The following is a 24,809-nucleotide window of genomic DNA, read 5'->3' on the forward strand; positions in this document are numbered from 1 at the left end:
GAGCTAATGAGCAGTGTAGTGGCTGAGAGCTAGGGAGAAATATGAGAGAAATCAAAGAAGACCCTTTCTGACTTTTGTCCTAGATTGTTTGAAACTAAATAACATCAGAATAATGAGGAATTGACCACCTTTCCCTTGTTGCGTTTTAGGTGTCTTTTCTGTACCGTTTTATTATGTCGCCTTAATCATAACAGCCTACATAAATACTTGAGTTCGGGTTAGGATGAAAATGAAAAAGGGATTAGAAATAACATGTACTCTTTTTTCTTAAGCCTTCAGAAGGATTGTAAAAACTTAAAGATGTTAAATGCAAATGCCATTGCCATTCCAAGTTAACAAGCATAAGAATTTTTTGTTGTTTATTTTTTGGGGGTGATCCTTAACAGTGTGTGTTTTTCTTTTCAGCTACTAAGTCAGGATTGTTACCCCCACCACCTGCGCTCCCTCCGAGACCTTGTCCATCACAGGTAGGAGACATATTTGATTTATGTAAACTGTTCGGTGGTAGGGAAGTTGTCCTATCGCTGTGCTTCTTTGCAAGGGTTGATCGCCACAGATCTGGTCCATGAGATTCCCAAGCTGATACCCTGTGAAGAGAGCAGAGAGTGGTTTAATTTATTCTCATCCAGCCAGCTCCCCAGCCTCATGTGGAAGAGAGAAAGTTTCCTCAATAAGCCACCAAGCATACATATACTAGTTCACTCTTGGCTGTCCAGGGGTGCGTCTGTTTTCATCCCCAGAGAAGGGTAGAAGAAGGGGCCTCTCTCTAATTGGAGGTGGGGACATGGTTTTTCTGTATAGTATGTGCAATCTGGGTGCCTATATTTTCGTCAGCACTTTAGGAGCTATGTTAATTCTACATAAACGAAAAATAAATGGTTATCAACATGGGGTTAGTGCCGTGGTTTTGGCCTATGGTGCTTTCTGTAGGATGGTATTTTTCCTCAGAACAAAAAGCTGAGATAGCAGGAGGGGGAGAACATGTCACCAAGATCTGTTTCACCCCTAAATTAATTCTGCCTTATTTACATGTGCCACTATGGCCTTATTCATCAACACTTTGCAGAGCTGAAAATGAGAAGCAAACCGTGGAGTGTGGTATATGGTGCTACAGATCTTTCCTTTTGTTAATTGCTGCTGAAGAAATTTTCTATCTTTGAAGACCCTTTCTGATTTTTGGCAGAAAATGTTGGGAAATTTCTCTGTAGACAGTCCCTGTTTCTACTTCATTGTTCTGGGTAGTTCAGAGCTATCCTTCCATACGGGGACATCTCAGGACTCATGAGTCACTGAAACCACTTTTAACACGTGCTTGTCCTTCTTTCAGTGAATGAAATGGTTTTTAGCATCCACTCAACCTTGAGATGCAAATACTATGAGATACTGGCTTCCTGCTTTAGTGCGAAGGGTAATAAAAAGCCCATTTCTTCTTGACCTGCATATAAACCAGCGAGAACTCCTTTCCAGGATGTAACATTGGCCTTAAGAGATATTGGTTGAACCGTCAACAAACAAAAGGAAAAACATTCCATCCTTATGGATAGGAAGAATCAATATCGTGAAAATGGCCATAGTGCCTGAAGTAATTTTGTTTTTTTGAGACGGAGTCTCGCGCTATCGCCCAGGCTGGAGTGCAGTGGCGTGATCTCGGCTCACTGCAAACTGTGCCTCCAGGGTGCATGCCATTCTCCTGTCTCAGCCTCCCGAGTAGCTGGGACTACAGGTGCCTGCCACCACGCCCGGCTAATTTTCTGTATTTTTTAGTAGAGATGGGATTTAACTGTGTTAGCCAGGATGATCTCGATCTCCTGACCTCGTGATCCACCTGCCTCGGCCTCCCAAAGTGCTGGGATTACAGGCATGAGCCACCATGCCCGGCTGCCCAAAGTAATTTATAGATTCAATGATATTCCCGTCAAACTACCATTGACATTCTTCACAGAATTAGAAAATCTATTTTCAATTTCATGTGGAATCAAAGAAGGCCCATATAGCCAAGACAATCCTAAGCAAAAAGAACAAAGCTGGAGGCATCATGCTACCTGACTTCAAACTATACTGCAAGGCTACAGTAACCAAAAGAGCATGGTACTGGTATCAAAACAGACATATAGACCAGTGGAGCAGAAGAGAGACCTCAGAAATAACACCACACATCTACAACCATCTGATCTTTGACAAACCTGACAAAAACAAGCAATGGGGAAAGGATCAAAGGTCAAAATAAAGAGCTCTATTTTAAAGTAAAATCAGGTTCTGATAAATTTATCATTTGGTCTAGATAACATTGTTTTAAATTTATCAAGGTTGAATATTCAAGTGGAATGCTTGTTTTGTGTAATGTATTTTTCCTTTGTTAACTTTGGCAGTACCTTTTACTATATGTTCCCTAGTTATAGAATCGGTTCATAGATTGCTCAGAGCTACTCATATCTCTGGATTCATGTATTATGAAGAAACAGTTCTGTTTCAGACCAGCTTGTGTTGATTGAATCTCGAGTTTTGGAATTTCTCTTATGAAGATTTCTTAAATTTGAAAACTACTATTCTCAAGTAGTTAGGGACCATAGGCACACACTACCAAACCTGGCTTTCCAGGTTTTAAGTATGTAAGAAAAATGAGTTTGTACATTTGCAGTATGCATACAGAGATATATATTGTTTCTACATACACCAAAAGCATATACTCTTTATCAAGTGAGAGAGATGAAGTATAGGTTTTCAGCATAACATGCAGTTTAGCTGGCTCTTACTTATTCAAGCACCACTGTGATATGAACATCTGGATGAAGTTATACAAATGGGGCCCTAGAGTTAGGAAAAGGAATAAATTAAAAGAAACATCTTTTTATTTTTCATACTATAGGTAAGATCAAGAAGAACCTAGTGACTATACACAAAATTAAGTAGTTTGTGTTTTACATTTTCCTGTGGCAAGACTAGAGACTAGGGCATGGTCTTTTGGCTCAGCTCAGAAGAGGTGACTTTTTTTTTGAAAAAAGACTTATTTGTAACATAAATAACCAAAAAGCAATTAAAGTAAACTATTTCATATAGAGCAGTGCATTCTTTTGGTTTTTTTTGTTTGTTTTTGTGTTTGTTTTCTTAAGACGGTCTTGCTGTGTCACCCAGGCTGGAGTGCAGTGGCGTGTTCAGGGCTTACTGCAGCCTTGACCTCCCAGACTCAAGTGATCTTCCCATCTCAGCCTAAAGTGTTGGGGATTACAGGCGTGTGGTACTGTGCCCGGCCTAGAGCAGTGTTAAAGTGAGAGTTAAATGTATTAGCCCACTGTTTGTGTCATTTTAATAAATCCAGTAAATTGCCATCTGTAGAGTGTGTGTTTATTCTTTTTTTTTTTTTTTGAGACGGAGTTTCGCTCTTGTAGCCCAGGCTGGAGTGCAATGGCGCGATCTTGGCTCACCGCAACCTCCACCTCCCCAGTTCAAGCGATTCTCCTGCCTCAGCCTTCCGAGTAGCTGGGATAACAGGCATGCACCACCACGCCCGGCTAATTCTGTATTTTTAGTAGAGATGGGGGTTTCACCATGTTGGCCAGGCTGGTCTCGAACTCCTGACCTCGTGATTTGCCCACTTCAGCCTCCCAAAATGCTGGGATTACAGGCATGAGCCACCGTGCCTGGCGAGTTTGTGTTTATTCTGTAGGTCAGTTCTCTGCTAAGGGACTATTTGGTACTTCAGTAGCTAAGTCCTCTTAATAGTGTTGATCTCATGACAGTTTTCTTAATGGCAATTGTGATAGAGCCACAGCTTCAGTGTAACTATAATAAAGAAAAGATTTTGGGGGTGCAAAACATTATCTTTTAAGTTTTCTATTAACACCACATTTGATAAATTGGGGTTCCCTGCAGACTAATGTGCTCAGAATTTTCCTATTTTTGCCACTAATTTCTCACCTTATATGTAACAAAGTATTCCTCACTAGCAATGTAATGAGTACTAAAAATAGCACTGGAAAGTGAAAGCACTGTGGGAGAAGCATTTGATGAATACCTTTAAGCTTATAGAGACCAAGAAGATTCATGGAAGGGGTGAGATGACCAATGAAATTAGTTTTAAAGAAACAACAGAACTTTTTTTTTTTTTTAGCTGGCTAAAAGATACAGAGCTTTACTGCAGATTAAAAAAAAACAAAACAAACCCAAATGCAGAGAAACAGGCATGCAAGAGGTCCTGGTATGTTTGAGGAGCTGCCTGAGATTTGGAAAGCCAGATTGTAGGGAAAATGGCTGTAGTGTTCTGGAAGTGGCCATGGGGAGCAAGCCTCCTGCTCACTTCTAGTTCCAGTTGCGGTAGGGATGTGGGAGAGAAACAGCCCCTACCAAAGGAGTTCTGTCTGGGGAGCAGAAACTGACGGGAGGACAGGGTTTTAGCCCAGTGGTTCTCACCCTTGGCTGCACAGTGGAATCATCTGGGGGAGCTTTGAACGTGCTGAGGCCTGGAGCCCCTCCCAGAGATTTTGGCATGGGGTGCTGAGGTCCGGCCACTGGGAGGTTTAAACACCTCCCCAGGTGATTCTGAAGTGCAGCCAGAGTTGAAAAGCACTGAATTAGGGCAAGAGGAAGGAATGCTCAGAGAAGAGGTTGAGAATATAGGGAATTTTATTGATGAGTTCTTATAGGGCACAATGAAAGGGGTTCTGGAGTTGGGGAGGCATGAGGTCAGCTTAGGGGGTGTGCTCAGACCCTATGGGGGCAAGAACTCAGATCACAAGGGGCCTGGGAGTCAAGGGATTCTTGTGGTGACTGATGTGAACAGGGCTAGAGGATGTGACAGGAAGGTCCTGCTGGAAGAACTAGTCACTGTGTGCCTCAGGTCCTGTGTGTACTACTGTGAGAGGCTAGCCATGAACACAGATGGCCTCGAGAGGAAACCAGAACAACTGTGGTCTATTCAGTTAATTCCTCATCTAACTTCGTAATCTGGCTAGAATCAGGTCCTGAAAGTGATATAGAACTCAATAGGAATATGGCAGTCATCCTACTCTTTTTCAAAGACTAATTTTTTAGACACAACTTTTTATAAAATACTACATTTGTTTTATTTGGATGTAAAAACTGCAGCTCACTTAAACTTAAATGGCAGTTCGTAGGCCCTGAATTTGTGAAATATTCAACACCATTTTAAATACTCTATCCTTTTAATTAATATCCTGTCATTTAAATTATTCTTTCCACAAGTTAATACACAGTTGGTGATTCAAAATAGTAAATTCTTCTGGGAGAAATTAAGAGTTTTAGACCACACATACTTTTTTTGGCGGGGGAAAGAATTCCTGGTGATTATGTAAGTCTCTTACAGGGCTGTCTAATCCATTTTTAAGTGTTAATTTTATTAAAGCATAACATACATACTGAATCTATTTTTAACACATACTAAATCAATTTTTAAGATAGTAAAATGAAGTACAGGTTGAGTACCCTTTGTCTGAAATGCTTGGGACCAGAAGTGGTTTAGATTTCACTTTTTTTTTTTTTTTTTGGAATATCTGCATTACACTTACCTAGTTGATCATCTCAAATCTGAAAATCCAAAATCCTAAATGCTCCAGTGAGCATTTCCTTTGAGTGTCATGTTGGTACTCAGAAAGTTTTGGGAGGCTGAGGCGGGTGGATCACCTGAGGTCAGAAGTTCGAGACCAGCCTGGCCAACATGGTGAAACCTCATCTCTACTAAAAAAAAAAAAAAATACAAAAATTAGCCGGGCGGGGTGGCAGGCGCCTGTAGTCCCAGCTACTCAGGAGGCTGAGGCAGGAGAATCTCCATCTCCTGACCTCGTGATCCGCCTGCCTCGGCCTCCCAGAGTGCTGGGATTACAGGCATGAGCCACCGCGCCTGGCCGGAGGCAGGAGAATCTCTTGAACCTGCAAGGTGGAGGTTGCAGTGAGCCAAGACCGCGACATTGCACTCCAGCCTGGGCAACAAGAGTGAAACTCCGTCTCAAACAAACAAACAAACAAACAAACAAAAAACAAAAAAAGAAGAGGCCAGGCTCAGTGGCTCACGCCTGTAATCCCAACACTTTGGGAGGCTGAAGCGGGCAGATCACCTAAGGTCAGGAGTTCGAGACCAGCCTGACCAACATGGTGAAACCCCATCTCTACTAAAAACACAAAAATTAGCCTGGCGTGATGGTACATGCCTGTAATCCCAGCTACTCGGGAGGCTGAGGCAGGAGAATTGCTTGAACCCAGGAGGTGGAGGTTGCAGGGAGCCGAGATCGAGCCACTGCACTCCAGCCTGGGTGACAGAGCGAGACTCTGTCTCAACAACAACAACAGAAGTTTTGGGTTTTGGAGCATTTTGGATTTTGCATTTTCGGATTTTGAATACTTAACCTGTATTATATTGTTGTCAACTTTCAAATATCTATAAGAAAATAGCAAGAAACATTATTTAATGTAAACAATAGAGAAATGTCACTGCTTTTAAAATTGCATGTTTTTTTCTTTATCAGATTAAAACTCCGTGAATAAACACCAAACATCATGAAATCTCTTGCTATAATATATTCAAATGACCTCATGTAATATATAAAAGTCATTGAATCACCTTAAGATACTGCCTGTTAAAGCATATTTGTGAACTTTCAAAGGTATATACAACATCCTAATTTTTACTCATCAAAATATGAATTTAATATGTATCAAGATAGTTTCTATTCATGCATGTATTAGAAAATCAGAAATTCTTCCAAAGTGAATTTATAAATGTATATCACCTAAGATGCCACCTTCATTTTCTTCCAAAGTGTTACTTTGTTCTGTCCTACAGTGTATGCTGTAGATTAGCTGAAAATCACAACATGTTAATGAGTATCTCAGTGATTAAGGAAAGAAGATATAAACCAAGGCTGTACCTTCATTTGTGATGATGAAAGAACATACTGAAAGCTGTACCACACTGTGCTGAATGTAGTAATATGAAAGTGTCTGTCTGGTCTTATCCTTAGTCCTGCTACTGTGTAGCTCTGTGGCTTTGTGGGAATTAAGTAAGTTAGTCTCATGGACCTATTCGCCCCTTCTGTAAAATAAGAAGATTGGACTAGAGGGATCCTACTAGTGCTAAGATGTCTGATTCTATTTTGTGTTCTCTGTTCAAGAATTTTTTTTGTAATATAGATAAAACATCATGAAACACAGTTGAGGGACAAGATAGGTTGGACTAATTTTCCCTGCTCCTCCCTGCTAAGTACAACTAAAACCCCCAGAAATACTATAATGGAAAGAGGATTTTTTTTTTTTTTTGAGACAGGGTCTCACTCTGTTGTCCAGGCTGGAGTGCAGTGGTGTGATCATAGCTCACTGCACCCTCAACCTCCTGGGCTGAAGGGACTCAGCCTCCTGAGTAGCTGGGACTATAGGTCCATGCTGCCACACCGAGGTAATGTTTTTATTTTTTGTAGAGACAGGGTCTTCCTATATTGCCCAGGCTGGTCTCAAATTCCTGAGCTCAAGCAATCCTCCCACCTCAGCCTCCCAAAGCCTTGGGATTACAGGTGTGAGCCATCATGCCTGGCCAGAACAAAGACTTTGAAAGGTTTAAAGAGGAAAGAGGACTGGCATGACAGTGAACTAGAGACTTCAAGTAGACAGAAGACCAATAAGGAAATAGAAAGCTTGAACAATACCATGGTTCAACTTGATATAACAGATAACTATAGAACACCCAGCATCAGCACAATAGACATTTTTCTCAAGTGCACTTGGAATATTCTTCAGGATAGACCATATATTAGGCCACAAAACAAGTCTCAATAAATTTAAAAAGATTGAAATTATGTTAAACATCTTCTCTGATGTCAATGGAATGAAACTAGAAATCAATAACAGAAGTAAAATGGAAGATTCACTAATATGTAGAAATTAACATACTCTTAAAAACACAAAGAAGAAATTATAAGTGAAATTAGAAAATACCTTGAGATTAGTGAACAAAATCATACCAAAACCTATGGGATGCAGTGATAGCAGTACTCGGAGGGAAAGTTTTAGCTATAAACACTTAACATTAAAAAAGAAGAGATCCAAAATCAACAGTTAGCTTTACACCTTAAGAAACTGGAAGAAGGCTGGGCGCAGTGGCTCACGCCTGTAATCCCAGCACTTTGGGAGGCCAAGGCGGGTGGATCACGAGGTCGGGAGATCAAGACCATCCTGGCTAACACGGTGAAACTCTGTCTCTACTAAAAATACAAAAAAAATGTTATTCCGGGCGTGGTGGCGGGTGCCTGTAGTCCCAGCTACTCGGGAGGCTGAGGCAGGAGAATGATATGAACCCAGGAGGCAGAGCTTGCTGTGAGCCAAGATTGCACTACTGCACTCCAGCCTGGGCGACAGAGCGAGACTCCGTCTCAAAAAAAAAAAAAAAAAAAAAAAAAGAAATAAACTAGAAGAAAAAGAGCACACTAAATCCAAAGCTAGCGGGACAGAAATAATAGAGTAGAGTGGAGATAAACAAAATAGAGAACAGAAAAACAACAGAGGAAATAGTTGAAAAGTTGATTTTTTGCAAAGATCAATGAAATTGACAAAACTTTAGCTAGACTGACCAAGAGTATAATTAAGCATGTGTTAACCTCTGGTCAAAATAAAGGGCTCTATTTTAAAGTCAAATCAGGCTCTGATGAATTTATCATTTGGCCTAGATAACATTGTTTTAAATTTATCAAGGTTGAATATTCAAGTGGAATGCTTGTTTTGTGTAATGTATTTTTCCTTTGTTAACTTTGGCAGTACCTTTTACTATATGTTCCCTAGTTGTAGAATAGGTTCCTAGATTGCTCAGAGCTACTCATATTTCTAGATTCAAGTATCATGAAGAAACAATTCTGTTTCGGACCAACCTGTGTTGATTGAATCTCAAGAGTTTTGGAAGTTCTCTTATGAGGATTTCTTAAATTTGAAAACTATTCTCAAACAGTTCGCACTGAATGACAAATTCAGAAGGCAAAGGAAATGGCCATAGTGATAAGTGCAAGGAGAAGAGAGGGTGAGAATTAGTAATGAAATACCAGCATTGGAATGGAGGAGAAAAGTGTAAGCCTGTCCCCCTTCCTTCTTTTTGGAAGAAGCGCTCAGCATTTTGGTCTTTATCAACAAATGTCTTTAGAATTAATCCTAGTAACTAATTCAAAAGAAAGGAAAAGTTCTATGATGACATTTATTTTAGTATTATAAATAAAAATAACAATACAGTCCACCTTAATGTCTAGGAAGAAGGCACTGGTCAAGGGTAATGTATATCTGCCTAATTAGAATATTAGGCATCTATTAAAATGATTACATGACAAAACAGTAGAAAAGAGGGGTAACAGCTGAATACAGAAGTGTTTCTTGATTGTACCACATAAGTATATGGTAGCCCTTTGATGGTAAGGTTTTCTTATCTCTGAGGGTGACCTTGAAGGTCCGTGTTGCATGGTAATTGGCCCCTGTCCAGTGGTCGGATTTCGAATTACTTTTAGATTAGCCACTGTTCCCTTCCCATTAGGGTTTTGAGATTCTTAGCTGCTTAGTGAATTTCTACTAACTCTTTTTAGGGGTCTAAAAGGATCACTTAGGTAACTCATTTATAATTTACCTATCTTTTTTTTTTTTGTTTGTTTTGTTTTATTATTATACTTTAAGTTTTAGGGTACATGTGCACAATGTGCAGGTTAATTACATATGTATGCATGTGCCATGCTGGTGTGCTGCACCCATTAACTCACCATTTAGCATTAGGTATATCTCCTAATGCTATCCCTCCCCCCTCCCCCCACCCCACAATAGTCCCCAGAGTGTGAGGTTCCCCTTCCTGTGTCCATGTGTTCTCATTGTTCAATTCCCATCTATGAGTGAGAACATGTGGTGTTTGGTTTTTTGTCCTTGCGATAGTTTACTGAGAATGATGATTGCCAGTTTCATCCATGTCCCTACAAAGGACATGAACTCATCATTTTTTATGGCTGCATAGTATTCGATGGTGTATATGTGCCACATTTTCTTAATCCAGTCTATCGTTGTTGGACATTTGGGTTGGTTCCAAGTCTTTGCTATTGTGAATAGTTCCGCAATAAACATACGTGTGCATGTGTCTTTATAGCAGCATGATTTATAGTCCTTTGGGTATATACCCAGTAATGGGATTGCTGGGTCAAATGGTATTTCTAGTTCTAGATCCCTGAGGAATCGGCGCACTGACTTCCACAAGGGTTGAACTAGTTTACAGTCCCACCAACAGTGTAAAAGTGTTCCTATTTCTCCACATCCTCTCCAGCACCTGTTGTTTCCTGACTTTTTAATGATTGCCTTTCTAACTGGCATGAGATGGTATCTCATTGTGGTTTTGATTTGCATTTCTCTGATGGCCAGTGACGATGAGCATTTTTTCATGTGTCTTTTGGCTGCATAAATGTCTTCTTTTGAGAAGTGTCTGTTCATATCCTTCGCCCACTTTTTGGTGGGGTTGTTTGTTTTTTTCTTGTAAATTTGTTTGAGTTCATTGTAGATTCTGGATATTAGCCCTTTGTCAGATGAGTAGGTTGCGAAAATTTTCTCCCATTTTGTAGGTTGCCTGTTCACTCTGATGGTAGTTTCTTTTGCTGTGCAGAAGCTCTTTAGTTTAATTAGATCCCATTTGTCAATTTTGGCTTTTGTTGCCATTGCTTTTGGTGTTTTAGACATGAAGTCCTTGCCCATGCCTATGTCCTGAATGGTAATGCCTAGGTTTTCTTCTAGGGTTTTTATGGTTTTAGGTCTAACGTTTAAGTCTTTAATCCATCTTCAATTAATTTTTGTATAAGGTGTAAGGAAGGGATCCAGTTTTCAGCTTTCCACATATGGCTAGCCAGTTTTCCCAGCACCATTTATTAAATAGGGAATCCTTTCCCCATTGCTTGTTTCTCTCAGGTTTGTCAAAGATCAGATAGTTGTAGATATGTGGCGTTATTTCTGAGGGCTCTGTTCTGTTCCATTGATCTGTATCTCTGTTTTGGTACCAGTACCATGCTGTTTTGGTTACTGTAGCCTTGTAGTATAGTTTGAAGTCAGGTAGCGTGATGCCTCCAGCTTTGTTCTTTTGGCTTAGGATTGACTTGGCGATGCGGGCTCTTTTTTGGTTCCATGTGAACTTGAAAGTAGGTTTTTCCAATTCTGTGAAGAAAGTCATTGGTAGCTTGATGGGGATGGCATTGAATCTATAAATGACCTTGGGCAGTATGGTCATTTTCCCGATATTGATTCTTCCTACCCATGAGCATGGAATGTTCTTCCATTTGTTTGTATCCTCTTTTATTTCATTGAGCAGTGGTTTATAGTTCTCCTTGAAGAGGTCCTTCACGTCCCTTGTAAGTTGGATTCCTAAGTATTTTATTATCTTTGAAGCAATTGTGAATGGGAGCCCACTGTCTGGCACTCCCTAGTGAGATGAACCCGGTACCTCAGATGGAAATGCAGAAATCACCCGTCTTCTCTGTCGCTCATCCTGGGAGCTGTAGACGGGAGCTGTTCCTATTCGGCCATCTTGGCTCCTCCTCCCAATTTACCTATCTTGTCTTATAACTTGTTTTTATAAGTTTCTGTATTTTGGGAGATTATGTATGTGTAGTATTTATGTGAATTGGGGTATCTGTGAAGGTCTCCAGACAGTTCAGTCCTAAATGTCAAGTGCCTACTGTTAAATACTCGGAGAAGACTGCTAAGTAATTGGTAGAAGTTTAAATGGCTGTTTTGGTGGGGAAGTTATGCAGTTTTTCTTTTAAAAATTTTGTCTTACAATTAAGGATTGGGGAAAAGAAAAAAAAGTCCTCTGATATGACAACTAGAATAAAAAGTCATTTGAAGATTTACCAGAATAAAATGACCTTTGGAAACTACTTTTAGAGACCAGCTCTCAGAAATAGTGATAAGACATATATTGCATAATTACATTGTTATGATGACTCTAGCAATTGTGAGGTTCAAAGAAATAGTGTACAGAAGTATTATCATCTAGTCATTTTTTAAATCTATGTTCTTTGGATAGTAAACTCTTATTGCCCTCACTCTTAAATAGTGATTTTGCTGTGTACAGAATTTTAGACTGAAAGTAATTTTTCCTCAGTATTTTGAATGCATTACCTCCTCTTCTAGCATTTATTGCTGCCACTGCTCCAGATTGTACTGTCAATCTGTTTTTTATTCCTTTGGTGCAGCTTTGTCTTTCCTCTGGGATTGCTTTTAAAAGTTTATTTTTATTTTCAATGTTCTGTTTTGATGGCGCTGTGATGGGTTTAAGCATAGATTTAAATTTGTTTATGCCAGGTGACACTTGGCATGCATTTTCCTTCTGGAAAATCATCTTTAATTTTAGGACATTTAGTGATATCTCTGTGGGTTTTGCTTCTTTACTTATTTCTTCTGTTTTCTTCTGGAACTAACTATATTTCTGTCAACACATTTAAGAAAAACTCTAGTAATGTGTCTTTCATCTTTTTTTTTCTTTTTTGAGACAAGGTCTTGCTCTGTCACCCAGGCTGTGCGATGGGATGATCCATGGCTCACTGCAGCCTCAACCTCCTGGGCTGAAGCTGTCCTTCCACTTCAGCCTCCTGAGTAGCTGGGACTACAGGTGCATGCCACCACACCTGGCTAATTTTTTGTATTTTTTGTAGAGATGGGGTTTTTTCATGTTGCCCAAGCTGGTCTTGAACTCCTGGGCTCAAGCAGTTCTCCCATCTCAACCTCCCAAAGTGCTGGGATGTACAGATGTGAGTACCGCACCTTGTCACTTTCATGTATTTATATTGTGATCTTTCTGGGCTTGCTCTGGATGAAATCTTCATCTTCCAAATTAAAAATCCTCTGCATAACTATATAGCCTAGAATTTTTCCTATTGTGTTATTAAGCCCCTATCACTATTCTTTGATTCTAGGTTTTATAATCCATTCTTTTTTATAACAACCTGTTCTTGTTTTACCTTTCCCTATTTTTGTTTTATACCCATCTATTCTTTTTTAGGATCTGTTCTCCACTTTTAACTTTGAGGATTCTAAAATACTTACTTTAAAGTTATTTTTAACTTGTTCTATTTTTGTTTTTGTCAGGAGAAAATTTGCCTTTTTTATTTGGCTGTTCTATCATGGTTTTTGGAATTTTGTTTTGTAGGCTTATTTTGAGTTGGAGTTCATTCTCATTCTCAGTTTTCTGAGCTCCTCCCTTTCTGCCAGTTCAGTGGCTGTCTCTACCAACTATTCCTGGCATCCATGGCCTCCAGTCAAGAGCTGATTCTTATACTTGAAATACAGCACTTCCATCTGGTGCAGGTGTCAGGGGTCTTGTAGATGGCACCCAATGGTACTTAGCCCAGAACCAGGCCTCAGTGTTATATCTGCTTCAGTTCCTTTCCTAAGTAGGCAACCCAGAGCGTCTCCACAGGCTTCATCTTGGTTTTGCAGCTTCACAGGTAGCAAAGTGATACCTTAGCCTCTGGCATCAGGGAATGAGCTTGGTACCAGTCCCCTGCCTCATGCGGGACATTTATTTATTTTTATTTTTTATTATTATTATACTTTAAGTTTTAGGGTACATGTGCACAATGTGCAGGTTTGTTACATATGTATACATGTGCCATGTTGGTGTGCTGCACCCATTAACTCGTCATTTAGCATTAGGTATATCTCCTAATGCTATCTCTCCCCCCTCCCCCCACCCCACAACAGTCCCCGGTGTGTGACGTTCCCCTTCCTGTGTCCATGTGTTCTCATTGTTCAATTCCCACCTATGAGTGAGAACATGCGCTGTTTGGTTTTTTGTCCTTGCGATAGTTTGCTGAGAATGATAGTTTCCAGCTTCATCCATGTCCCTACAAAGGACATGAACTCATCATTTTTTATGGCTGCATAGTATTCGATGGTGTATATGTGCCACATTTTCTTAATCCAGTCTATCGTTGTTGGACATTTGGGTTGGTTCCAAGTCTTTGCTATTGTGAATAGTACCACAATAAACATATGTGTGCATGTGTCTTTATAGCAGCATGATTTATAATTCTTTGGGTATGTACCCACTAATGGGATTGCTGGGTCAAATGGTATTTCTAGTTCTAGATCCCTGAGGAATCGCCACACTGACTTCCACAATGGTTGAACTAGTTTACAGTCCCACCAACAGTGTAAAAGTGTTCCTATTTCTCCACATCCTCTCCAGCACCTGTTGTTTCCTGACTTTTTAATGATTCATGCGGGATATTTAAATTCCTGTTATTAGGAGCTCTCAGCTGCCTCTGCTTCTGCACCCTCTGCCTGACCTACCACTTTGTGATTTGGCCCCACAGGGACCTTTATCTTGCTTCTGAGTGGGACTGAGTCTTTTAAATTTTAACACTTCATGCTGACACTCTCACATCTGTCATTGCATATCATTTTATGGAAGGGGAAGTTGAGATTCAGTGAGCAGAAGTTAACTACTTGGGCCTCGCAGTTGGTAAGTAAGCCAGCCTGCTGTAGAAGAAAAGGGCTGGAAAAGGTTTCTGGGGAAGTGCTAGAAATTTAATAAGCATGTAGAGAGAGAAAAATCATTCACTATACATCACAAAAATTAACTGTAGATCTGCTAAGTAAAAGTTGATTAAATTTCTACACTCTGTGCCCACCAATAATTTTCTAAACGTGAACTCTTTCCTACATTAATCTCAAATGCTTATTTTTAAAGTGCCTTCCCCAGTGTAGACTTACATTCATCTTAGCCAAAATGGCCTTCACATTTGGTCTGTGGGCCATATTTGACGTAGCAAAAGGCCAAGGGTAACCCTTATTCTACCCCCTAAAAGGGAATTTATTATTTTGCATAATAAATAATTATTTATGCATTTCAAAATTGATTTTAAGAGTACACAAACCATAGAGGCTTTGCGATTCTTCATGTATTTTATTAATTTATCAAGCACTTCAACAGAGTGCCCGATGCTCTTCTAGATGCTTTACAAATATGAACTGATTTAAGCCTCACAACAACCACGTGCGGTGGGTTCTATTGCTATCCTAACATTGCAGATAAGTAAACAAGGCACAGAGAACCTCAGCAACTTGCTTGAGGTCACTGACAGAAAGAAAGAGTTAAGGCTATGATTCCTACCTTGGCTATTTAGCCTCAGTGTGCCAGCTCCTACTATACTACTATGCTGTGCTGTGAAACCACGTCTCACAATTACTTTATTAACAATCAAACTGACACACTATCTTTGTCAGGGATGCATTTTATTTTATGGAACTAGTTAAAAATTAGCTTTAACTCACTTCTGGTGACTTGTTTTCTTTCTTAGGTTCTTCCTCATTATATTATGCCCATGCTATTGTTATATTATATAAAGCTCACTCTGCTGGTATCATTCTTCTGGAAGATGCCATAGATTCATCTAATCATTTCATCAGATGTTAACGGAATGTGCTCACTGTAGGCCCACAGTTTGCTGAGAACTATAGGAGCACAAAGATTGTGATGTGATCCTTATCCTGTAGCTCCTTTATCCTGCATCACCCTCTCACAGCAGTCATGCCCAACACTATCTATTCTATAGTCTCTCATGGTTCTTACAACTGAGTCATTTTCTGTATGTCTCATTTAAACCCATTTCTTAATGCTTTATTGACACAGGTTGTAGGCAATAAACTGGTCACCATGTTTCTAATAACTAACAATATAGCCCAGTTTTCCCCTGGGGGGCCCAGTTATGGTGGTTTTCTAGGTTTCTGAGCAATGGAGTCCTCATTTCTCTTCTCTGCTGTCCCCTATCGCACTGTGACTTTTTTTTTTTTTTTTTTTTTTTGAGAAAGAGTCTTGCTCCGTTGCCCACGCTGGAGTGCAGTGGCGCGATTCTGGCTCACTGCAACCTCCGCCTCCCGGGTTCAAGCAATTCTCCTGCCTTAGCCTCCCGAGTAGCTGGGATTACAGGCACATGCCACCACGTCCAGCTAATTTTTGTATTTTTAGTAGAGATAGGGTTTCACCATGTTGGCCAGGCTGGTCTGGAACTTCTGACCTTGTGATCCACCTGCCTTGGCCTCCCAAAGTGTTGGGATTACAGGCGTGAGCCACTGTGCACGGCCCACACTGTGACTTTAAGGAAGCACTCCTGAGGGGGTCAGGGGAGGAGCAGATGTGGATTGGGAGGATGCCCAAATGTGCTACTGTGCTAATGGGAAAGGACAATGGAGGACAACCAGGGGTTGGGCTCAGGGAGGCAGCCTGACAGAGGATTTAAGAGCATGGGCTTGGGGTTTCAAATCCTATCTTTGCCTCTTACTGGCTTTGTGACTTTGGGCAAGTTAGTCTCTCTGTGCCTCAATTTCATCATCTGTAAACTGGGGATCATGGTAGTATCCATTTTCATAGGGTTATGATGATTAAATGAGTGAAGATCTCTAAAGCACTTAGAATGATGCCTGGTGCCATAGTCAACCCTCAATAACATTTAGCTGTTATAATTATCATCACCACAGGCCTAGTGAAACAGAGGTGGGGTCTAGTTGGCAAACACAGAACAGACTCCAGATAGCTAGAAATTAGTTGCCACCAGCCCAGAATGAGTGCTGAAGTGGCTCGCTAAAGCACTTGCAGTCAAAGCACATTGTTACCCTCATCTGTGACCTTTCATGGGCTGTCTCTCTGCCTATGTCAGGGGTTGGCAAACTATAGCCTACAGGCCAAATCCAGATGGTCACCTGTTTCTATAAATGATGGAAATGTGAAGGAGAATCAATTGGCAAGAGGCACGCATAGGGCATCTTCAGCCTTTTCCATCGGGGAACAGGAGTCTTGAGAATCATGCCATAGATCAAAAGAATGGCAATGAGAAGAACCAGTGGACAGATGGATAGGCCTCCCCATCAGCCTTTAACCCTCCTGCTCTTATCTCAAGGATCATATGCCTGTGTCTGTGGTTTCTGATTTTTCCTTGAGGACCTTTGACCGAGATGATCTGTCTTTCAGACTTTACTAGCAAAATTCTGAGCAGTATCTTTTATACAACTGGCAGCTTCAAAGGCTTGCAGTGGATAGGCCTCCCCAACTCTGTTTGGCAAGCATAATTAAAAGAAGCCAGACTCCTTCATCCTTGAAGGAGAGGAAGAACAAGCCTGTCCAGAGAAAACGGGGTAAAGGAATTTTTCTTCCCAACTTCCTCCTAAATACCCTGCTCTGCCCAGCCAATTTTGTAGGTATCACCCAGTGGTGTGTTGGTAAACCTTCTCCCCTGCGGGGTGGGGGAAAGCCCCAATTTGCAGCCGTTGTTGCTGTCTGTGTTGCGAATGCTCCCGCCATGCTGACTGCAAGTGGAGCTGGGAAGAAATGTGTATCATCGGCTCACTAACACTAGCATGCTCTGTGGTAGATAGCTTCCCTTGCCTCTAAATCCTTGTGTCAGGATTCTACGTGCCAGGCAACAAGAGCTTTTTTTCTTTATGTATCATGCCAGTGATTTTAGTCTAGGGCACTGTTGTAGCCCAATCCCAGAATGTGCTATTAGAAATGGGGCCATATTCTTGAAGTTGCTAGGGGCAAAACTTCCCTCTTGTTTATGTTTAACTTGTGCCACTAGGTGGCACTTTAAGGACATTACAGGAAATTGGCTCTACTGGATTTTTAAAACATTTTTTTTTTTTTTTTTTTTGAGACGGAGTCTCACTCTGTCACCCAGGCTGGAGTGCAGTGGCATGATCTCAGCTCACTGCAACCTCCTCTTCCCGGGTTCAAGCAATTTTCCTGCCTCAGCCTTCCGAGTAGCTGGGACTACAGGCATGTGCCACTACACCCAGATAATTTTTGTATTTTAGTAGAGATGGGGTTTTGCCATGTTGGCCAGGCTGGTCTCAAACTCCTGACCTGAGTTGATCCGCCTACCTCGGCCTCCCAAAGTGCTAGGATTACAGACGTGAGCCACTGTGCCTGGCCCAAAACACTTTTTATTGAAGTATAATATGCATGTAGAAAAGCAAGTTGCACATTTTTAATGTGCAACTCAATTTTCACAAGCAGAACACATGCATATAATCAGCACCCAAATCAAGAAACAGAATATTACTAGCACCCCAGAAGCCCTCCTTGTGCTGTTTTCCAGTTGCTATCTCTTATTCTTAGGGTTACCACTATTCTGACTTCTAACAGCATAAATTAGTTTGACCTGTGTTCTACTTTATATAAGTGGAATTATGCAGTATATACTCTGTGTCTGGCTTTTTATTAAATGATGTTTGTGTGATTTATTCATACTGTTGTGTGTAATTGAGATCATTGCTGTATAGTATTCAATTGTATGTGCAAATATAACACTGTTTTCTACTATTGATGGACATTTTTGTACTTTTCAGATTTGGGCAATTATGAATACTGCTGCTGTGAACACTCATATCCAAGTTGTTGAGTGGATGAGTGTTTTCATTTCTCTTGGGTATATACCTAAGAGTAGAATTTCTAGGTCATGGTGTAGGCATATGTTCAGCTTTAGTAGGTACTGCCAAACAGTTTTACAAAGTGTTTGTACTGATTTACACTCCATTAATGGTGTTCCCACTCCAGTTCCACGTCCTCATCAATGCTGAATTTATTTTATGGATGGTTCCTAACTCTTAACGTAATTTTTATAGCTCCCTTTCTGGCCAGCTATTTCTAATTGAAAATTTTTAAAGCCACATTATTCTGATGGACATGGCTCATGCAGGAAGGGCTATGTCAACCCAAAAGAGGACATTTATCACAGTCTAAGTGTGAACTATCAGTAAGTAGGAAAGGATGTTACTCTAACACTCCATCACGCTGATACACAGAGCAAAGGAACCAGGAAAGGAATTCAGATTGTAAGTGTGATAAAATATCGGTTCATAGGCCAGGGCTCTGAGGCATTTTGAAATTTGTATATACATTTGTTATTATTGCCAGGCCTATATATGTCAGGGATTGGGGCCCAACAGAAAGGATTTCTAAAGGCCTCATAATGAGGTGCCTTTCAATTGTGCTGCTGGTGGGTGCCTGTTTTAGTAAGGGTCTCTTTGGTTTGGCAAGAGGCATGCATGGGGCATCTTTCTTCAACCTCATCCCTGGGGAGCGTGAGTCTCCAGAGAATCCTGCTTTAGCTCACCTTACCTGTGAGGCTCATGTTGTTGACTCTGCAGATGGTGTTATAATATGGCTTTAGGTATGTGATATAGAGAGTGCAGTTCAGACTTGACTCAGATTTCTGTTCCATTACTAGAAATTGGACATAGAAGAACAAAACCCAGGTCATGGTCAAAATATTTGTCTTTTAGACCAAAATAAAGTGCTCATAGTCCTTTAGTTGTAACAGTAGGTCTGTCTCATGGATGTTGTCCATAATCTAATGAGTTCCAAGAATCCCCAAGGCATTCTTCCATGTGACTGCTGAATCCAGCAACTAGTTGCCCATTATGGTCACTGGTACCCACTTTCACCAAAGTTGTTCCTGAGCCCCTCTGTCAGTGTTTTCCTGTCTCCAGTGTTGGATTGGTCTACCGAGGGGGGTGCCCACCAGAGATGTTCACTGCACACTGCCTGAGATATCCATGTTAAAGCAGCCATGAAACATGAAAGTCTGACAGAGCTTTTATTTTTAAAATTTTCTCCCCTCCAATATTAGTAGCGGTAATATCCAGTGGCACAGATTTAGACTGTGGATAGCCTGCTTTGTGGGATCTGCTTATATTCTAAATTGGAGCCAGCATTTTCTCAGCCTAGGTTTTCAACTGTTTGGCAGGGAGGAAAATGCCCTTATGTTGGATTGGCTGCTGCTTGCAGTAGGAGGAACTATGCCTGGGAAACTAATCATAATTTTAATCCTAATGATAATAGTAGCTGCTGTTGTTGAACAGTTACTATGTAATTGTGCTTAGCACACTAGACAGATATTTTGCTTAATCTTCACAATACTGTGAGTTAGGTCAATTGTCCCACTTTGCAGATGAAGAAATTGCAGCTCAGAGAGACTAAGCATGTGACCAGCTCACACAACGAGCAAGTGCAAAGCCTGGGTTTGACTCCAGAGCCTATATCCTGTAACTGTTCTGTGCTCTGTGGGTGCAGTTACCAAGGGATGAATTACTGACCTCTTCTCCAGTGGAACATGAAACAGTATTGGGTTCATTGCTGGCTTATTCCACACATTGATTAGAGGACCTGTTGTTTGCTGGCATTCAGCTTAGGTATCAAGAAAATGATAGAGAAGCAAGACAGATCCTGCCCTCCAGGTGCTTACCATTCATTTATCATGTTCTGTCTCTCACAGGTGACTTGAGTCATGGATTTTGGTAATCATTCTTGCTGAGAATTCAGTCTCTTGGACCTTCTTGAGGCTCTATTTACCCCTCTCTCTGAGCCTGGTTGGGGAATGATGGGGTGGACCAGTGGTGTGCTGGGCCATTGGTTCTACATCTTCTGTGACTGGGTTTAGCAAATGGCTTTCTGTTGTGTTCTTGCCCAGCGGAGATGGGGAACAGGTGAAAACTAGGCACCAAATGACATTTAGAATACTGACAGAATGCTGGAAAGGCCCTGGAGGCAGCAGCAGGATTGTCTTCTCATCTGCCTAGAATTTAGCTGCTGCCTTTGTGATCCCCATTCTTGGAATCCACCTGGATCCTTGGATGATAAAGCCTGAGTTCGTTTTGCTGACCTGCCAATATTGCAAACCTAAAAGAAAAAAAGTTACCTATTATCCACACCTTGGCAAAGTTCTACAGATAGACTTTTTTTTTTTTTTTTTTTTTGAGACAGAGTCTTGCTCTTTCACCCAGGCTGGAATGTGGAGTGTAGTAGCGAGATTTTGGCTCACTGCAACCTCTGCCTCCCGGGTTCAAGTGATTTTCGTGCCTCAGCCTCCTGAATAGCTGGGATTACAGGAGCGTGTCACTACGCCCAGCTAATTTTTGTATTTTTAGTAGAGACGGGGTTTCATCATGTTGGCTAGGCTGGTCTCAAACTCCTGGCGTCAAGTGATCCGCCTCCCAAAGTGCTGGGATTACTAACGTGAGCCACTATGCCCGGCCAGACTATTTTTTAAGTGGGATTTGACTTTTTTTTGTTGCAAATTTGACTTTTAAACACAATCTTACTGCTGAAGATTTTTGCCCAGCTGCAAATATTTATCTATAGAACCATGTGGCATATACCCCCATTCCCTCTATGATGAATGGATGAGAAAACAATGAAGAGGCCTAGTTAGTTTTGCAAGAGCACCTGTGGCCTTGCCCAGACCAGGGCCTTGGAGACTTGATTTTCTCATCTCTTAAATGAAGAGTTTGGACCATCAGTGGTTCCCAGTTGATCTGGGCTGGCTACATAAAAATCACCTAGGGTGCTTGTTAAAATATAAGTTTCTAATGCCCCATCCCTAAGGGATTCTGATGAGGGAAGTCTGGAATAGCATCTACAAGTCTGAATTTATAAAAAGTTCCCCAGATAATTATCCTGCTTCGGTTATATTTGGGAGCCACTGGGCTAGAGGGTCTAGAACAAACATAATTAAGTTGGGGAGAAACTTCTGATGTGCTTGAAGATTTGGGGAATACCTGTATGCCTGGAGCAGGTTCCATATGGGCGAACTAACCCAGTTATGTTGCAGAGGTAAATTGGAGCCAGAGGATGGAAGACCTTTAACTGGCTGAGGGATTGTGTTTTGTGCCATAGGCCTTAGGGAGCCAGTGAAGGGCTTTGAGAAAAAGCATTTTGATTAGATGGTGCTTTACAAGATTAATTTCTCGGTGGTGTACAGGGTGGATCAGACTGCACTAGAACTGAAGGCTGGAAAAAGACCCAGTGAAGTCTTTGCAGTGGCCCAGGTGATAAGTGTGACGAGTACCTGGACTCAGATGGGACCAGTGGGACCTTTGTAAAGCTAACCTGCTTCAGTAGAACTGGAATCTGAGACATACTGTTTTAAACTCCTTAAAAAATGCATAATTTATTAATGTCATGTTCATCTGCCTAAACTATTATAATTAACTATTTTTATTGTGTTTTTGTCCAGGAGGTTTTAAAGGAGCCCTGTAAATAAATTCATACAGAGAAGTAGTTGGCAGCAGCAACAGCTGCTACCACAGGGAGAAGGGACCCCCTTCTGGCCAGGCAACAACCTCATTCTCACCCTGCCTCCATACTCTAAGCCAAAGCGAGAGGGGAGGGGAGTGCAACAGGGGCCCCTGGAGTTGGATCTGCCAACCACAGTGGAGAATGCACCTCCCCAAGGGTTAGGTGTGGAATATGGCATTTGGCATTCAAGTCAAATAGAATGTTCTTCCTTTGTTCCTCTAAAATCCAGTCTATAGTCAGTGTTTCTCAAAGTATGTTCCACAGAAGATTAGTTCTTCAGGATGTTAATAGAAGTTACATGAGAATAAGGAGATGAAACCAAATAAATTTGGGAACTGATGGGCTATGCAAAGGCAAGTGACTTCCTTTCAGAATTTCAGAGTGTGTAATGTTCTATGTGCTCAGTGAATCTCCAAGGGGGAGATAGACCAGGCAGTGTTTCCTAAGCTTATCTGTAGATTCTTCTTCCCCCTAGGCCAGGGGCTGACAAATTATGGCTCATAGGCCTCATCTATCCCACCACTTTTTTTTGTAAATAAAGTTTATTGGAACACAGTTGTGCCCATTCATCGTATTGTCTGTAGCTGCTTTAGCACAACAGGAGAGTTGCAGAGTGGCTACAGAGGTAGTCTGGCCCTCAAAGCCTAAGATATTTGCTATCTGCCCATTGCAGAAAGGTTTGCTAATCCCTGCTCTAGACAATTCATGAAACTGGTGCTTCCTGGTACCCCCTTTCAGAGATGCTACTAGAAGAAGATACACATGGGTTGTTCTAGCACTGCTTTATGATAAATCTGCCTAATTTTATTGTGTTTCCATACTGCCATCATTCCTGCCTCTTGCTTTAAACTACTTTATCTCTCAACCATTTACCCATTATCCAAGATCCAAACCTGGGTTCCATATGTCCTTATCTTTTCTTTCACTCACAACATTCCAAAAATGGCCAAGGGTGTCTTCAATTTCCAGTCTGAGTAGCTCTTAAGTCAACCCAAACCCATTCCTACCAACCTGGCCTAGATGACCATCATCTTTTCTTTTTCAGCATTCGAATTAGGTTCCTTTTCCCCAGGTATGAGTTGCCTCTAGTCCTTTTTACTCACTGGATCTAGAATAACCTTTGTAAAATACAAATCTAGTCAGATTGATTCCTTACTTAAAATCCTTCAGTGGCCCCTGTGGCCCTCAGGCTAAACTCAGATCCTCAGGATGGATGTGTGTCAGTCTGGTTGGGCAAACAGAAACTACTCCTGGTATTTCCTACTGGAAGAGATTTAATTTAAGGAATTAGTTACTTAAGAAAAGGAGTAGATATTTCCAGCCTTCTGCCTGCTGTGGCGTAGAGAAGGGCATGGAAATGGGGGATGGTGTTGAGTGTCTAGCAAATGACCCAGAACAAACCAGGTCTGGGAAACCATGTGTTACCCCCTGCTGCCCTTCTCCAGCTTCAGCTCTCCCATTTTTCTCCTGACTCCTCACCCTTCCTCCACCCTGCAAGTCCCTAAATTCTAGATATATCAGGATGCCTTTTTGTCCCCCCAGAAACTTAAAACAACCGACATTTACGAACTCACAGTCTCTTTGGGTCAGGAACTTGGGAGTGACTTAGCTGGGTGTTTCTGGGTTACATCCTCTCGTGAGGCTTCTGTCAAGATGTCTTCCAGGGCTGCAGTCATCTGAAGGCTTAACTGGAGCTGATGATGCACCTCTAAGATGGCTCACTCACAGGGCTGTTGGCAGGAGGCCTCACTTCTTTGCTGTATGGACCCCTTGTTAGGACTGCTTGGGTGTCCTCACAATGTGGCAGCTGACTGTCTCCAGAACAAGTGATATGAGAGTGAGAGATAGAGATAGAAACAGAGACAACAAGGAGGAGCATACTAGAGTGCTTTCAGTCCCCTCTTCTGGGAGTACGTTGCATAGTGTCTCAGGTCAGCTTCCCTAGAAGCAGAACCTGAGATGAGGATTCTTGAAAAGTGATTTGTTGAAGGAGTGCTCTTAGGAAAAAACCTAGAAGGAGGAGAGGGAAGAAAAGTAGGGAAGGGGAAGGAGCCAAGCAATGATATAGTCTCAGATAAAATATGACCTTGACCTGATCCACACAGGCAGGATTCTGGTACCTAATTGCATAATAGAGTTAACCCTGTTTGAGACAGGGGACTGGCCTTTTATATCCTTCTCTAGGTCAGTCATTATAGGCTGCTGGAGGTGGGGGTGGGAGGTAGGCTCCCATTAGTTGAGAATAAGTCTCTAGAGAAGAGGGTGGCTGTGAGTCCTCAGTAGCTAACACTCAGAGCAGCTGGGGGATGGTGTGCCAGCCAGGGAAAGGTGACCCAGGTGGGGCCAACACAGCACCTACTACAGTGGGCCTCCCCCTACCCATGTCCCGAGCACCTACCATGGTCCCTGACATACCAGAGGTACGAAAGAAATATCTGTGTAATTGAATAAATGAATGCATAGAAATGCTTAGCCTCTCTGGACCTGTGTCCATTTCTGGGAAGCCAGCTCAGCAGGGATCATATTGTCCCATTAACCATGGGAATGGTCAAAGACCCAGGACAGTTTGCCACATCATGAGTGGCAGCACTAAGTCCAGGATTTTCATTGCAAAATTAGAGTGAAGGTATATTTGCCATTTGTGAATAAGGAAGTATTAATATTACAATATTAGATACATATTTTTAAAAGGAACTTTAGCTCACATTTCAGTGAGCTCTTTGCTAAAAGTACA

General features: G+C 41.5%; 1 protein-coding gene across 6 annotated transcripts in view; it reads left to right on the plus strand.

The window, feature by feature from the left end:
* Window positions 1-24,809, plus strand: part of REPS2 (RALBP1 associated Eps domain containing 2) — a 214,503-nt gene that overhangs the window by 164,674 nt on the left and 25,020 nt on the right. For all 6 annotated transcript variants that reach the window (XM_054471913.1, XM_054471914.1, XM_054471916.2 and 3 more), the window contains one exon: window positions 406-467. In XM_054471913.1, coding sequence (XP_054327888.1) covers window positions 406-467 — 62 coding nt within the window. The remainder of the gene's footprint in view (window positions 1-405; window positions 468-24,809) is intronic.

The sequence above is a fragment of the Pongo pygmaeus genome, chromosome X, assembly GCF_028885625.2.
Source record: "Pongo pygmaeus isolate AG05252 chromosome X, NHGRI_mPonPyg2-v2.0_pri, whole genome shotgun sequence".
Classification (NCBI taxonomy): domain Eukaryota; kingdom Metazoa; phylum Chordata; class Mammalia; order Primates; family Hominidae; genus Pongo; species Pongo pygmaeus.